This window comes from Hemitrygon akajei, unplaced genomic scaffold, assembly GCF_048418815.1.
Source record: "Hemitrygon akajei unplaced genomic scaffold, sHemAka1.3 Scf000047, whole genome shotgun sequence".
NCBI lineage: Eukaryota > Metazoa > Chordata > Chondrichthyes > Myliobatiformes > Dasyatidae > Hemitrygon > Hemitrygon akajei.
Genome location: NW_027331933.1, coordinates 4,317,454 through 4,335,250, shown reverse-complemented (window position 1 = coordinate 4,335,250; position 17,797 = coordinate 4,317,454). Strand labels below are relative to the sequence as shown.

At 43.9% G+C, this 17,797-nt stretch overlaps 1 protein-coding gene across 1 annotated transcript; it reads left to right on the top strand.

The window, feature by feature from the left end:
• Window positions 1–342: 342 nt before the first annotated feature.
• LOC140720797 (uncharacterized) lies at window positions 343–5,407 on the top strand (the record flags this gene model as incomplete). Its single annotated transcript, XM_073035644.1, has 3 exons — window positions 343–357; window positions 4,262–4,756; window positions 5,009–5,407. Coding segments are annotated over exons 1-3 (909 nt in total), but the record flags the coding sequence as incomplete, so codon positions are not given.
• Window positions 5,408–17,797: the final 12,390 nt, after the last annotated feature.

Below are 17,797 nucleotides of genomic sequence, written 5' to 3'. Positions count from 1 at the left end.
AGGTTGTTCTGCTGTTCAAGAAAGGCTCTAAGGATAAATGAGAAAACTTTATGTTAGTGAGCTTGACATCAGTAGTGGGAAAGTTATTAGAACATATGTGCAGGAACCGGATATGTAAATATTTGGATAGATGTGGACAGATTAAGGATAGACAGCATGGTTTTGTGCATGGTAGGTCATGTCTAGCCAATCTTATAGAGTCTCTGGAGAAAGCTATCAGGAAAGTGGATGAAGGCAAGGCAGCTGATGTTTTCTACATGGGCCCACACTTGACAAAGTCACATATGGGAGGTTGGTTCAGTCACTCAGCATTCAAGATGAGACAGTCAATTGGATGAGGCAATGGTTTTGGGAAAGGTACGCTGCAACCGGAGTTTCTCCGGTTAGCGGACGATTTCCCTCCGTGCCTCTCTGGCGTCGTGGGGGTACGCTGCAACCGGAGTTTCTCCGGTTAGCGGACGATTTCCCTCCAAGCCTCTCTGGCGTCGTGGGCAACCGCGTACGAGGCAAGTTACAGCAGAGGTTCCAAAGAAATCAGCAGCCCGTAACCCGGCATGGATGGAAAGTGTGCAGGGGAGCCGGCTGGATTCAAATTCAGGTTCATCCTGAAGTCCGGCACTGTTACCACCAGCCAGATCCGGAGATTTTTTTCCAATATTTTTATTGATTGTGTGTATATATATAAACTATCAAAAATGATAAAATGGTACCAAATACCGTATATTAGAAACACACTTATAATCATGAATACCCTATATTCATGTAAATTGACTTAAATCATAATATTGAAATCTTCTAATTTTATCATTATACAAAAAAAATCTAATCCGCTACCAACAAAAAGCTGCTTGGTAAAAAAAAGAAAAAAAAAGAAAAACGTCCTTATCATTATAAAGAAATAGATGATAATATGAGCCAACAGCCGTACGTAACAACAAATTAAATGCTTTGAAAATAATTCAAAAATGGTCCCCATTATGTTTGAAAGTCTTTGATTCAGAAATTGAACACCAAATCTTTTCGAAATTTAAGCATGACGTAACATCACGTAGCCACTGATCAGGTATGTCCAAAATCATATCTTGCCCTCCAACAATACCAAATAAGGCAGTCAAAGGATTAGGCTTAAAATTAACTTTAAAAAGTGCAGAAAAGCTTTGAAATACTTCCTTTCAGTACTTTTGAAGACTCGGCCATATCCGAAACATAAGAATCAATGAAGCTACTCCATAGTTGCATCTGTCACAATAGGGAGACATATCCAAATAAAAACGAGAGAGCTTATCCTTAGTCATATGGGCCCTATGGACTACTTTAAATTGTGGGAGGGAATGGCAGGCATATAACGATGAAGTATTAACCAATTTATAAATTTCATTCCAGGTTCCTCAGAGATTGAAGTCTGCAAATCTTGTTCCCAGAGATTTTTAATTTTGTCTAAAGGAACATTTCTCATTCTCAACAGCATGCCATAAATATTGGATATTGAACCATTCTGAAAAGGTTTCAGATTAAAAATTACATCTAATAAATTCTTATCTGGACTTTTTGGAAATGTATGCAATTGAGACTGCAGAAATTCCCTAATTTGCAGTTAAAAAAAAAAGTTTTTTGGTAAGCTATATTTAGCTGACAATTGCTCAAGCGAAAAGATTTCCTCCAACTAACAAATCCTGGAAGCATTTAATACCCAGTCTATCCCATTCTTTAAAAACTACATCGATCAAAAAGGTTTAAAAAATAGCTAGAAAAAATAGGACTTGATAGAGAATGTCTCATTAAAACAAAATATTTTTTAAATTGTATCCAAATCCTCAAAGTATGTTTAACTACCAAACTGTCAGTTAGCTAACTTAAAGATAAAGGAAGTGAAGATCCAAGAAGAGAAATAATAGAGAATTTATGAACAGAATTAGCTATAGAAACCCAAGCAGGACAGTCCTCATGATTAATATAGTATGACCAAAATGTGAGGTTTCCATATATTGCCTGCCCAGTAATAAAACATAAAATTTGGTAAAGCTAAACCTCCATTCTTTCTTGCTTTTTGAAAATGAAATTTATTTAGTCGAGAAAGTTTATGTTTCCATATATAGGAAGATAGGGTAGAGTCAAGAGAATCAAAAAAGGATTGAGGAATAAAGACGGGTAAGGCCTGAAAAAGGTATATAAATTTAGGTAAGATTCATTTTAATAGAATTGATTTGGCCAATCAACGATAATGAAAGAGGCAATCATTTTGAAAGTGTCCGTTTAATGTAACCCGATAGAGTGAAAAAACTTCCTTTAAATAGTAGCTTATAAATCTTAGTAATTATTACACCAAAATAGGTTAATTGATTTCTTACAGTTTTAAAAGGAAGGTTAGTATGAATGGGTACCAAATTATTCAAAGGAAGAAGTTCAGTCTTATGTAAATTTAGATTATATCCTGAAAATTGGCTGAAACAAGAAAGTAAAGAAAGCACAGAAGTTTCGACCTTAGAAATATAAAGTAGTAGGTCATCGGCATAGAACAAAACTTTGTGAATAATACCTCTCCTTAATATCCCAGCGATACAGTGAGATTCTCTAAAGGCAATAGCTAAGTGTTCTAAGGCCAGATCAAAGATCAAAGGACTCAAAGGACAACCTCAAAGGACCAGACTGGATTTATTAAAGATCAATATTCTCATTTCACTATTTGTTGTTTATTAAATGTCATTTATTCTTCTTCTAAAGAGACATTGGAATGTGTGACATCCTTAGGTGCTGAGAAGGCCTTTGATTGGGCTGAATGGAATTATCTATTTAAAACATCAGAAAATTTAATTTTGGGCCTGATTTTATTCAATGGTTTAAATTCCTTTATTTATATCCTTCTGCTCGGGTTTTAACTAATCTCAGAATTACAAACCATTTATCTCCAATGTGGAACTAAACAAGGTTAGGAGATATTTACATGGCATTAAGTCTATGGCACTTTAAATTAATAGTACATAAAAGAAAATCCCAGCTGTATGTCAACAAAAAAGCTACTTGCGTGAGAGTGTTTCAGTTACTGTGGGGCTAGGCACCCATGCCGCTCAGGGGGAACGGGGAATATTACCAATGGAGAGAGTCAAACTGAGCCAAGTAACAGACTGGAGATGGCAGAAATGCCCCATACTTATAGCGCATCAGAGAGTTTGATGGTCATTCCAGATACCAACACTTTGCCCAGTTAGAAGGTGATTTCTCTCTCCAACTTGGGTTGAACCACACTGTAACAGTGTGATATCAGATCACACGTTGGCAACTCAAGTGAGCTCATCTGAAATGTTGTCCTTCACCCACTGATGAATTTTTAAATCTTTTCAGGTTAAAAATGACAAGGAATTTGTCAATGGAAATTCAAACACAGCACACCAGTTTTGCTGTCTCGCTCTACATATTTAAGAAGTGGAGCGAGGGATTCACTCGATCATCCTTCCTGCTCAGACTGTGGAGAGGGATTCACTCGGTCATCTGACCAACTGGTACGCCCATCATTTTACACAAGGGAGAGGCCATTCACCTGCTCAGACAGTGGGAGTGCATTCACTCGGTCATCTCATCTGAAGGTATATCAGCAAGTTCACACTGGGCAAGGCCATTCACCTGTTCTGTGAGTGAGAAGGGGTTCAGTCGGTCTTCCCACCTGTGGACACACCAGTCAGATCACACTGGGCAAAGGTTGCTCATCTGCTGAATTTGTGGGAAAGTATTCACTCGGTCATCTGATCTAATGGCTCACCTGCGAGTACACACTGGGGAGAAGCCGTTCACCTGCTTGGACTGTGGGAAGAGATTCACTCGGTCATCCCATCTGAAGGTACATCAGTTAGTTCACACTGGGGAGAGGCCATTCACCTGCTCAGACTGTGGGAAAGGATTCACTCGGTCATCTGATCTAATGGCTCACCAGCGAGTTCACACTGGGGAGAGGCCATTCACCTGCTCAGACTGTGGGAAAGGATTCACTCGGTCATCTGATCTAATGGCTCACCAGCGAGTTCACACTGGAGAGAGGCCATTCACCTGCTCAGACTGTGGGAAGGGATTCACTCGGTCATCCCATCTGAAGGTACATCAGTTAGTTCACACTGGGGAGAGGCCATTCACCTGCTCAGACTGTGGGAAAGGATTCATTCGGTCATCCCAACTGAAGGTACATCAGTTAGTTCACACTGGGGAGAAGCCATTCACCTGCTCAGTCTGTGGGAAGGGATTCACTGATCCATCCAAACTACAGAGACATCAGCGAGTTCACACTGGGGAGAAGCCATTCACCTGCTCAGACTGTGGGAAGGGATTCACTCGGTCATGTAAACTGAAGTTACATCAGCGAGTTCACGCTGGGGAGAGGCCATTCAGCTGCTCAGTCTGTGGGAAGGGATTCACTCAGTCATCTGACCTACTGGTACATCAGCGAGTTCACACTGGAGAGAGGCCATTCACCTGCTACGAATGTGGGAAGGGATTCACTCGGTCATTTGAACTGAAGGTACATCAGAGAGTTCACACTGGAGAGAGGCCATTCACCTGCTCAGACTGTGGGAAGAGATTCACTCTGTCATCTACCCTACTGGTACACCAGCGAGTTCACACTGGGGAGAAGCCATTCACCTGCTCAGAATGTGGGAAGGGATTCACTCGGTCGTTTGAACTGAAGGTACATCAGAGAGTTCACACTGGAGAGAGGCCATTCACCTGCTCAGACTGTGGGAAGGGATTCACTCGGTCATCCCATCTGAAGGTACATCAGTTAGTTCACACTGGGCAGAAGCCATTCACCTGCTCAGACTGTGGGAAGGGATTCACTCGGTCATGTAAACTGAAGTTACATCAGCGAGTTCACGCTGGGGAGAGGCCATTCAGCTGCTCAGAATGTGGGAAGGGATTCACTCGGTCATTTGAACTGAAGGTACATCAGAGAGTTCACACTGGAGAGAGGCCATTCACCTGCTCAGAATGTGGGAAGGGATTCACTCGGTCATTTGAACTGAAGGTACATCAGAGAGTTCACACTGGAGAGAGGCCATTCACCTGCTCAGAATGTGGGAAGGGATTCACTCGGTCATCTGACCTACTGGTACATCAGCGAGTTCACACTGGGGAGAGGCCATTCACCTGCTCAGAATGTGGGAAGGGATTCACTCGGCCATTTGAACTGAAGGTACATCAGAGAGTTCACACTGGAGAGAGGCCATTCACCTGCTCAGAATGTGGGAAGGGATTCACTCGGTCATCTGACCTACTGGTACATCAGCGAGTTCACACTGGGGAGAGGCCATTCACCTGCTCAGAATGTGGGAAAGGATTCACTCTGTCATCTACCCTACTGGTACATCAGCGAGTTCACACAAGGGAGTGGCCATTCACCTGCTCAGAATGTGGGAAGGGATTCATTCGGTCATCTGACCTACTGGGAGACCAGTCAGTTCACACTGGGTAGAGGCTGATCACCTACTTAGACTCTGGGAGGAGATTCTCTCAGTCATCTCAACTTTATGTGCATCATTGAGTTCACACTGGGGAGGGGCCGTTCACCTGCTGTGAATGTGGGGAAGGATTCACTCAGTAATCTAACCTTGTGACACAGTACTGGATTCACACTGGGGAGAAACTTTAAATAAGCTGCATGCTGGATATTTGTCCATCACCATTGCTGAATGCAATTTCAAGAGTGACTCATAAATTATTGCTGCTGATCACCACACCCAGTTCTGCACCCTGGTCACTGGGCATGGGAGGAGTTTCTTCTGCTGCACATTCACATTTAATGGGACTGGAGTTTAATATTCTGGATCTGAGAGAAGTAAGTCAGTTCTATTTTAAACTCTGTCTCCAGTACTTGGTGAATTTATAACACACCTAGCGTACAGTAGAGTGTCAACTCAGGCCGGCTGGATCCTGCCAGTGGTTCTGTTCCAGGACAGTCCTTTTCATTTTTTCAATTTTATTATTGATTTCCAGTAAAAAAATACAAATCAGTGGAGAGGTTTAGCAAACAGATAATACAAAAGACATAAACAGCAATAAAGAAAAGTATATATTGTCAAAGTCAGATAGGTTTAATGTTATGCTGTTATATATACAGTGTAATCAAAAAAACACAACTCTTAACAAATCGTTAAAAAAATTGGAAAATGTTATTTATATGCAGGAAAAAAACAGTAAACTAAATAAGAAAAGAGATTGGGCAGTCCAATTGAGGATAGAATTAGAAGAAAAACAAACAGTAAAGGCACCCTTCCAGTCACCTCCAAACCTTCACAGATAAGGATTTTCCCTAAAGAGAATAAAGAAAAAATAAATTAAATGATATGAAAATATTGAATAAAGGGTCACCAGACTTGCTCAAAATTAAAAGATGTATCAAACGTCCAGCTTCTAATTTTCTCCAAGCTTAGATATGACATAATGGAGGTGAGCCAATAGAAAACAGTAGAGGATTAGATTCTTTCCAATATAACAAGATAGTACTCCTAGTCAGTAAAGTTGAAAAGGCAGAATTTGCCTTTTCATGTTGAGCAGAAGCAGATACTCTCCCTATTTCCTCTGGAATAATCCCAAAAATTGCCGTAAGAGAAATTGGGTTGAACATCCACATCTATAACTTTAGATAATATTCTAAACACATCTCTTAGAGCAGCTACTTCTACGTTATATCTGTCACAAATAGTGCTTATATTAGGAAATATATGCGCCAATTTATCTTTAGACATATTGGCCCTAAGTACTATCTTAAACTGAATAGAGAGTCAACTCAGGTCTGCTGGACCCTGCCAGTGATTCTGTCCCACGACAGTCCTTTTAAATCCTCCCCTGTTGTTCACCTCTTGTTCCCCCTGTGGGACGGGTTCCAAACAGTCACCACTCTGTGGGTGAAAAGGTTCCCCTTGAATTTTCTCCAGACTGAAGAAGTTGTGCTGACTGCAGTTCTGTCTGAGATGTTCTTTGCCCCTGAAATCTCTGAGCTGAGGAAGAATGACATTTGGATTTACTCTCCTTATTCATGGCTCATTTCCACATTATGGGTCATTTTCCCTGCTTCTAAAGGGTTGTTAGAAAACACCACTGTCCTCTAAAGACTGAAAGCAGAATGCGAAAACATTGGTTGGATGTTCAAAGGAGCAGGGTCAGAAACCAGAGGTGAGTCTGCACAGGGCAGAGTTTGGGGCTCTGGACGATGGTCGAGGTAAGAACGTATGATGAGGAGAAGGAAATCAGCAGCGGGGTGTGGCAATGAATGACAATAGCAACATTTGGAAGCTGACAGAGAAAATAATTTGTTTGCCTGACTAATGACACAAACAATACCTGTGGTGAGGTGCTCCACTGGTCAGGGAACGTGTGTGTTCAGAATTGTTATATCTATCGAGGGATTTGCTTGTTTATCCTGTAATATTATATCCGGATGGTTATTATGGATTGTCCTATCTGTAATAATGTATCAATTATCATATAAATTGTGAGATTTTGACTAAGTGGATCAGGCTGGAATTTATTGTACCTTAATTAGGTTAACATGGTCATTCATCCGTTTGTATTTTAAAGCAAGATTTTGGTGAATGATATTTGCCACTTGATTGCAGCTGTATAATTAATCAGATTGAGTTCAACTGCCGCAGGATCCTGGAATGTGTTGGATTGTGTCTGGTTTCTCTTAGCATTTTCTGCATTGATTGCCTTGTTTGTATTGTATGTATTTGTGATTTTCTTCCCCTTTTGCTAACCACCTTGTCCTGTATTTCTGCAAGGAACCCCTCTGTTTCTGGGAAGAGGTCTCCAACTCTCAGTCCAGGTGCTCGGTGCTTCCTTGTCAACATCTATTCTGCTCAGATCATTGGGATGTCTCCCATGGAAGGTCATTCTCATTCCACTGGTTAATGTTTTCTTCCACAGTGATGATTTGTTTTTCTGAGGTAGCATCTCATTTAAGTTTTCTGGTCTGTATTTCTTTTCACAATTGCATGTACACATATGGAGTGCTGAATCGTGTTCAAATTCAACTGTAATCCAAGATGGCGGCGCGACGGAGCTTGCAGCGGCCATTCCGGAGCTGATTATCTGTTATTTGTGAAGCGGGGTGCCGTGCGCAATCAGAATCGGATGAAAAACGGACGTGGGAGCACGGAGGAACATCTGGAAATCTCCAGGAAGACCTTCTTCGTTACTGCTGCTGCTGTGAGATCCGGGACTCAGCTGGGAAGAACAGGCCCCCATTCCTCGGGGTCGCGTTGGCGGGGCCGTCTTAATACACTCGGCAGAGGATGGTGCTCGGAGGGGATGGTCGGAGGCGTGGAGGTTCGCCGGACATGGAGTCCGCTGCGGTCAGGTCGCTTTCACTGTGTGTTGTGTCTGCGAGGCTGAGTCGGGCGGCGCCGCGGAAGTCCATAGCGGGGGTATTCCGTTCTGCTGCCTGCGTGGGATGACGAGTCTATCGGGACCCTGAGGACTTGTGGAAACTGTGTGGTGGTTTCTTTTGAACTTATAGTCTTTTAACATCTTTGGACTATTTTTACTGTGCCCATGGTCTGTTTTTTTTAATGAATTATGCTATTGCTTGCACTGCTGTAACTACGTGGTTTCGTGCAGGTTTTGTAGCTTTAGTTTTTGGTCTTGTTTTGTCTGGTAGTTTTGGAGCTCCTTTCTGGGTAACGTGCTAAGACAGTAGCGCGATATTAATACGCAGCATTCTCTCCGGACCCTGGATTGGGGATTGCCAAACGTTATGTGGATTTTCTGGTGTAGTCTGTTTTGTCATGTGCTTTTGTGATATCATTCTGGAGGAACGTTGTCTCATTTTTTTTTTAACTGCATTGCATTTGTGGTTTCTAAATGACAAATAAACTGAATCTGAATATAATAACGTGTTTTGATTTACTTTGTTTATCTGTGCGTGGCTCATCGGAGGATGCTGTCCTTTCTTTCATAAGTAGTTGTGTGTTCTGTGTGTTGTTTGTGCTGCTGTTCTTTGCAACCCGGCTCGGAGAAACGTTGTCTAGTTTATCGGTGTGCTTGTGTGTTATTAAATGACAGTAAACTCGACTAGAGGTAGCTAGGCCACACCAACCTCCGAGAAAAACAGACTGACTGTCCAAACCATGTCCAAACAAAAGAAAGGTGAGGAATCTCAGAGTCTATATCCTCACCTAGACAGCCTGTGCCCAGGCAGGAATCGGGTCTGGACAAAGTTTTCCCGTCTTTGTGGCTCCTTTCCTTGACGCCACTCCTTCTAACAGGCATTCACGCTCTCCCTCCCTCCGAACATTATTCGCCACCATCACCCTCGCTCTGTCTCTCTGACATCCAACCGCCATCCCTATGGATGAAATTTCCGAATATAAGGTTTACAGGGCTGTATGTTGCTTAAGCTTTGTGAGATTGTGGACTTCTGCGTTTTCCACGAAATAATATCGTGCCTGTCACTACTGTTCCTCAGAACCTTAATACAGCTGCGCAAATGAGATGAGTTTAACAATAAATCATGAAAATAAACATTGTGAACTAACTCCATTGTTCTGCTAAGATTTCACACACCTCTCTGCTACTAGATATAAAGAGAAGCATTATACTTGTACCTTAGAGTTCCACGCATGTGGACTCTCCGTGATAGCATGTTAAATAAAAGATTTGCCAACTGAACTGGATTCTTTAACATCTCTGACAATTTGCCTTAGTTAAGCAGGATGCCAACAAAATGGTTTCGAACGATGGAGTAACTGTGGGTGGGAATGGCAACTTCGAGTTAGCTACCCGTTGGGTGATCCGCTTTGAGCCTCCTGGCCCATGACCGGGTAGAAAGGACGGCATCGGCAAGATCAAGTAGGAAAGACCGCAGTATTATGTGAAATATTGTTGGAAGTAAGGACGTGAGGATCCGGATCCTAGTCCCACCCAAGATGTTTTCCGATTAGTAAACAATAAATAAGGCTGCAAGAGGCGAACGGAACGAAATGTCGTTCACGCTTGAGTTGCGACTGATTGTCTTTCCTTTGCAGGAGCAGGTAAGTAGATTGAAGGCGGATGGGAAGCAGTGACAGTAAAGTTGAATAGGAATGCGGGGGAGAGAGTTTCCTGTAAAAATAATGATGAAAACCAGGTAAGTAGATTGAAGGCGGATGGGAAGCAGTGACAGTAAAGTTGATCAGGAATGCGGGGGAGAGAGTTTCCTGTAAAGATAATGATGAAAACCAGGTAAGTAGATTAAAGGCGGATGGGAAGCAGTGACAGTAAAGTTGATCAGGAATGCGGGGGAGAGAGTTTCCTGTAAAAATAATGATGAAAACCAGGTAAGTAGATTGAAGGCGGATGGGAAGCAGTGACAGTAAAGTTGATCAGGAATGCGGGGGAGAGAGTTCCCTGTAAAGACAAAGATGCAAACCAGGTAAGTAGATTGAAGGCGGATGGGAAGCAGTGACAGTAAAGTTGATCAGGAATGCGGGGGAGAGAGTTTCCTGTAAAGATAATGATGAAAACCAGGTAAGTAGATTGAAGGCGGATGGGAAGCAGTGACAGTAAAGTTGATCAGGAATGCGGGGGAGAGAGTTTCCTGTAAAGACAAAGATGAAAACCAGGTAAGTAGATTGAAGGCGGATGGGAAGCAGTGACAGTAAGGTTGATCAGGAATGCGGGGGAGAGAGTTTCCTGTAAAGATAATGATGAAAACCAGGTAAGTAGATTGAAGGAAGATGGTAAGTAATGATAGTAAAGATTGCTGACAGAAATGCGAGGTGAGTTTTCTCTGTAAAGGTAAAGGAAAAAAAATGAGAAAGTTGCGCCGACAGATTGAACGAGTAGCGAAATCCCGGGGAGAGCCGCTGGTGCCGCCAATCTCCACTGCTGATGATGGCTAGTTGGAAAGTGGATATACTAGACATGTGATTTCTTTTACCAGTGACTTGTGTGGTTGGACACAAGGACGGTGGCTCTATGGGAGTCTTTTGAGATAAAGAAAATTAAATTTTTTAAACAAGATACTGTTAGAGGAGACAGAGACTCTACGCGGGATTTAATAAAATGTTTTGATTTATGCAATTGACTTTGTTATTTTGAGCCTGGTCAACGGAGTATGTTGTCTTTGTTTTTCTAAGTATCTGTGGGTTGTGTGTGCCCTGGGTCGGGGAAACGAAACGTTGTTTCGTTAAATGACAATAACCTTGACTTGACTTGAGAAAAGGCTGGAGGTAGCTCAGCGACATCAGTCTCCGAAACCAATAAATAGACCGACTCTGCAGAAGTCGTCCGAACAGAAGAACCGGGAGGTGTCTCAAGGCTTATACCCTCACCTAGAGAGTCTGAGAGAGCCCGGATTCAGATCTGATCGAAGTTTCAATGTTCGCAGAAGCTGTACGACAGAATCAAACACCCCGACCCGCCCAGGCAACCGAAGCCGACGAGCAGAAGGGGGACAAACCGCAAGACAAAGAACTATCCAAAGATAGATGAGCCCATTTTCAGGGTCGCTTGTCCACTGGCGGAAAGGACTAAAAATCAAACTAGACACGAATATAATTTGCGTATTTAACCAGGAAACGGGAAGCGAATCAGAATAGATCCTGTTTCACACTATCCAAAACAAAATGATTGCCCCGTCGCGGTAATCCGGCCGCTGGCCCTGTCAAAGGTTCAGGCTATGGGACAAATTTGTAAGATTTATAACCCCTTGCCTGGAAATGGTCAGATGTTATTGAAAGTGGTGCGTGGGACCGACTTGGACTGCAGTGCAAGGACATTTTGAAGTCCGCAGAGGAATAAAGTGAGAAACAATAATGATGGAGATAACGTTACTAATGGAAAGTGGTTACAGGGCACCGTGTAAGGTTGCCATTATGGGGAAGCCATAGTGATTTTGAAGAGGTTGTCAGGTGCAGACAAAAGACAGGAGAAAATATGACTGACTGTGCTTCCCGTTTCCTTGACACATGGGAATCATCTGCTGGAATAGACTTGCAGGACAACTCTGCGCTACCGTGCAGATAGTCCAGACATTCTTAAACTGCCCAACGACGCTTATTATCTACGGCAGTGTATTCCGACATGCCGACCTCTGATTCATTTCCATCGCACCGTCTGACACACTGAAACATCTCAGCCGAGCGATCACCAGAAGCTCCTTTCCGTGACTAACAGAGCAGAAACTCTTTCTTTAACAGGACGCAACTATTATGGTCCAGAAGACACAGTGGCAGAACTGTTTATGAGTGAAGAACAGAATGAGCGGTTTAAATTGCCAAACGTAACCCCTCATGTCACCGCAGCCATCAAACTCTCTGCAACTCCTGAACTACTCGGACCCGCGCTTCAGACTTTACAGGGTTAAACCTCACACAGTCTACGTCACTGCCTAATACTAACGCTACTCTACAACTTCATTCGGGATATTTAAACTTCGCCCTTTTCAGCGTTAAAACAAAGTTTTACCTGCCTGCTCCCCCTACTTCGCCCGAGCGTGTCGTACACCTTTTGCTTTCGCAGTCACCTCCCTCCCTGTGGTCGATACACAAGAACCATGTGGGATTGTACATTCCGCCCCACCACAGGAAGAACAATGCTGTTCCACCCTCTATACAGAAATATAATTTGTCACCGGAGGGGTCACCTCCCTCCCTGTGGTCGGTACACAAGAACCATGTGGGATTGTACATTCCGCCCTACCACAGGAAGACCAATGCTGTTCCACCCTCGATACGGAAATATAATTTGTCACCAGAGGGGTCACCTCCCTCCCTGTGGTCGATACACAAGAACCATGTGGGATTGTACATTCCGCCCCACCACAGGAAGACCAATGCTGTTCCACCCTCTATACGGAAATATAATTTGTCACCGGAGGGGTCACCTCCCTCCCTGTGGTCGGTACACAAGAACCATGTGGGATTGTACATTCCGCCCCACCACAGGAAGACCAATGCTGTTCCACCCTCTATACGGAAATATAATTTGTCACCGGAGGGGTCACCTCCCTCCCTGTGGTCGATACACAAGAACCATGTGGGATTGTACATTCCGCCCCACCACAGGAAGAACAATGCTGTTCCACCCTCGATACGGAAATATAATTTGTCACCAGAGGGGTCACCTCCCTCCCTGTGGTCGATACACAAGAACCATGTGGGATTGTACATTCCGCCCCACCACAGGAAGACCAATGCTGTTCCACCCTCTATACGGAAATATAATTTGTTACCGGAGGGATCACCTCCCTCCCTGGGGTCGATACACAAGAACCATGCGGGATTGTACATTCCGCCCCACCACAGGAAGACCAATGCTGTTCCACCCTCTATACAGAAATATAATTTGTCACCGGAGGGGTCACCTCCCTCCCTGTGGTCGGTACACAAGAACCATGTGGGATTGTACATTCCGCCCCACCACAGGAAGACCAATGCTGTTCCACCCTCTATACGGAAATATAATTTGTCACCGGAGGCAGTGAAAGGTATGAAGCCTGGCATAGAAGCGCTGTTGGATCAGGAAGTGCTGCTCCCAACCTGTAGTCCCTGTAATTCCCCTGTTTCACCAATTCCAAACGCAAGTCGTGATAATGAGTGATTTTTTTTTTTACCAGACTTAAGGGAAATTAACAAGATAGTTGTACCTCTTGGTCACGTCGTGCCCGATGCTAACGTCATTCTCTCCATATTCCTACCGCATCTGTTGTTTTTCTGTTATAGACTCTGTTCTGCCTTTTTCTCCATCCCATTACACAAGGACAGTCAGTATTTGTTTGCTTTCACTTACAGTGCTGGACAGTGAACTCGGACCAGGGTGCATCATGGGTAAACTGAGAGCCCCTCGGTTTATGCCGCAGCAGTCACACGGGATTTAAGCGCCCAACGGTTGCCAGGGGAAAGCAGAAATTTACAAACTGCCGATTATCACTCTCGGCCGAGTTAATTGCGAAAAAATGACATTGCGGTTTTATTGACAACCCTGGCTGAAAAGAGACAAAAGGTTTCCCTCAATAAACATCCCTCAATAAATGTCAGCCCACTCTACAGGATTTGGGAGACATGGTTTCTCAAGGAACGGAGCAAATTGCAAAGAACGAATTGCAGCTTTTATTAATGCGCCACCTCCCCGCACCCGAACTCAAATGCTTCCCGTTTTGTGAATGGTCAACTACTGTAGGCATTGGATTCCTGAATATCGAATGACGGAGACTCCTGGTCGACATTACCGAGCATGTCTGCCGAAATACAGTGGACTCAGGAAATGAACACAGCCTTTAATGCTCTTAACACCGTTTTGTCAACCGTCCCTGCTTTGGGCATATCTGACTATCCAGCTCCTTTCCAATTATTTGCAAATAAACACCAAGGGTTTGGTAGTGGCAATTTAGCACAACGACATCGGGGTCTATTATTCATTACAATTACCTCTATTTGTAAGAGGCATGCCTGTTTGTCTAAAATCTGTCGCCGACCCTGCAGTTGTGGTAGAAATGTCTAATCCTATTGTATTGGATCACCCTGATGAAAGGTCTGGGCCCGAAACGTCACTGTTTGCTCTTTTACACAGAGGCTGCCTGACCTGCTGAGTTCCTCCAGGATTTTGTGTCCATTACTTTGATTTCCAGCATCTGCAGATTTTCTCTTGTTTCTGATTGGACTCAAGCAACAGGCAACAACAGAAGGACATGTAGTGCATTGACACAACAAAGTTAACCCCGGGTCATTACCATCTCCGGATGCAATGGTCTTGTCATTTAATCTTGCCAGGCAGTTGTGTTGTAGTGACTAAACCTCTCAAACTGATTGGGAGTTAAATTGACCAAGACTAGAATGAAATCCCTTCGGATTCAAACTGTGATTGTGCTCAAGAGGTGGGCGGAGATGGGACATAATCGTTACGTATCACTGGAACAGTCATGTATAATAAAGTGTTGAGTTACTAATGACTGGCGCGAGGCGCATAAATCTATTCTGCGCTCGAAAAGTTACCTGTCGGGTCAACTCTTGCTTCCGTCAAACCCCGAGCGTGTAGAATCACCAAAGTTGTGCAACGCTGATCGGTTGCAGGTCAGACATCAGTGCGACGGAACTGGAAATGCAACAGAGTGTTTAATGTTCGATCAGAGAGCGGCACTACATCGTTTAAAGTAATTCTGCGATATTTCTATGTGTGGTTTGCCGCATCAGATAATCAATTTAAAATATACAGTGTCCGAATCTAGAGGCACGAGATATTTGACATTTTTTTTAACATAGTGATGAACGGTAAGCACAGATGACTGAAATATTATTGAATATTTAACCTACTGTACCTTACAAGCTGAGCCTGTCCATTAATTTATGTCTGAATTCGGATTTCCAGTATCACTCTTTATTTTTCCCAAAATTCGATTACACTTTCAGTTGGAGATCAGTTCGTTCACAGAGAGAGAGAGAGAGAGAGAGGGAGAGACAGAGAGAAATCAAATAACATTTTCCTGTGGCTTTGGTAGCTCCCTAACTTTTACATACATTTATTATCAGTGTAAATACATTTACCAACATACTGCAATGAGATTTAATTTGCTCTGTAGGGGAGCGGACGTGTGGTCGGGGAGAAACATAGCACAGAGGGAGAAGTAAGGAAACAGATTGTCACGGGGCCACGGGACGTGAGCAGAGAGAAAGGCGGAGACATGAAAGGACAAAGAGGGAGCTGACCGGAGATGGAGACGCTGTTGAAAAAAAAAACACGTGACCCCGTTATATGTTTCCCAGTCCGATCATGCTTCCCTCATGGTGAAACTCGCCAATCTAAACCGGAGTACAGGTGTTGGGGAAGACACAACCGGGGAAATTTCTGGTCAGATCGATGGCATCCTGAGAGAGGTTTTGGAGTAAATACCGGGAACGTCACTAAAAGGAAGAATGAGAAACAGCGGAGAGGCTTAAGGACTGGGAGCAGATTCACCCTGACAGAACAAACCCGGGGAAAAACACGGAGGGCATCACCAGAACGAAGAATGAGATGTCACGGAGGGAATGAAAATAAAACGGGCGGGAACTGACTGGACCGTCCCGGACAGTTCCCGAGTTCTACAGAGCGTCCACCGGGTGAATTACCGCTGAGACGAGTCTCACATATTTGGCAGGAATCTGATGAAGGACAATTTTCATATTGACGAGTTAGACAGCGAGTGAAATGTATCACCATTAAACGCATGCGTATTTCAGAGCGCTCAGTTGTTAACCGCGGTTTTACATATCGGCAAGTGGACAGCTTATGGAGGAAAATGGCGATTGATTTAATTCCACTGCAGAAACCAAGTGGTCTCTCTATAAATTAACTAATTTGGTTAACACTTTCAGCGGATATTTCACCGCGTTCTTCATCTCCTCTCTGAACTTGCTCTGAGTCACGGCGTAAATACATGTGTTGGTGCAGGAGCTGAGGATCTGCAGCATCGTCGCCGTGGATTCTGCGATATAAATCGGATCAGTGTCCGAGTAACGAGGGATGGTTGCAATCCGTGCGTAAATATCAAATACCACCCGTGTTAACCACAGAAATATGAAACTACCGGTTATACTGAATAGTAAAACGACCGATTTCTTTCGGTTCTCCATCTCCGGGTCTTTCTCATTCTTTCCGTCGCTGCGGCCCCTGAGCACGATCCGGATTTTATTGGCGGAAAAAATCCGTCTGACTGTCAAAGCATTGAACAATAAAATCAGAACAAATGGGAGACAAGGCATGAAAATGCGATGTATCATCTCAAGTGCGCCCCACGAGGGGGACGTAACGAAACTCTCTTTGGTCAAACAGCCATAGGAAACTCCATTAATTATCACCAAAGGCTCCAATGTAAAGTAGAAGGTGACACTTTCTAAACAGCCCAACACACTCACTGTCCCGATCACCACAGCCGCCGTTCTTTCGGTGCAATATTTTGTTTTCAGCTTTTCACAACAAATGGCCACAAATCTGTCACCGGTGAACGCGACTGTCAGCCAGACAGAGACCCCGGTGCTTCCTATGAGCAGGCAACGAACAATCCTACAAACGGGAGTCCAATAGAGGAAGGAAGACCAGAAGTATATGAAAACAGTCCACTTCAGCAGAGGGTCAGAGATAACGACCAGGAGATCGGCCGCTGCCATTCCCAGCAGGTAGAGAGTGATGCATTTAGAGAGACCACACTTTCCTCGGGACAGGATAACAATCGCCACCAGGTTAACTGCAAGAGAGAGGGAAAGGAGCAGAAAGATTACTGACTCGTCGGGGAAATAGAACAGCAATGTGATAGAATCAGATTAGATCTTATAATGTTTTTTTTTTGCCTCAAAGTCTCGATACCGGACGCTGAACATATGATGCCGCCTGACAGAAAACTTGCCGGGAGTTTCGTAAATGGGTTAAATTTGGAAGAATTCCCAAACCGACCAGAGGACGGCTGTTTAAATGCTTTCACGGCCGCAGTAAGGGATGGACATTAAGTATCAGCATCACTGGCTTTGAGCAGCACGGGAATGAAATGAAATCCACATCGGCGGTTCCCGCTGCTCACATTTCCAAAATAAATGAGCCCTTCGCCTTGTTCTGTCACCCAGTCAGGCAATTCACGGGCGGTTCCTTTGGACAACTACAGAAGGACTGCTGGTTTCCATGGACGGAGTGTAGCCCGGTGTCCTCCTTTGCAGACATTTCCATTCACAATTATTCCGTGACATCGAGGCAGCGAAGAGGATTTCAGTCAAAGGCAGCATCTCGGCTCCAATATGCAGCGCTGCCTGCTACGAAAGCAATGGGATTAATATTGTCAGCGCCTTCCGCCCATGACTGAAATGCGGGG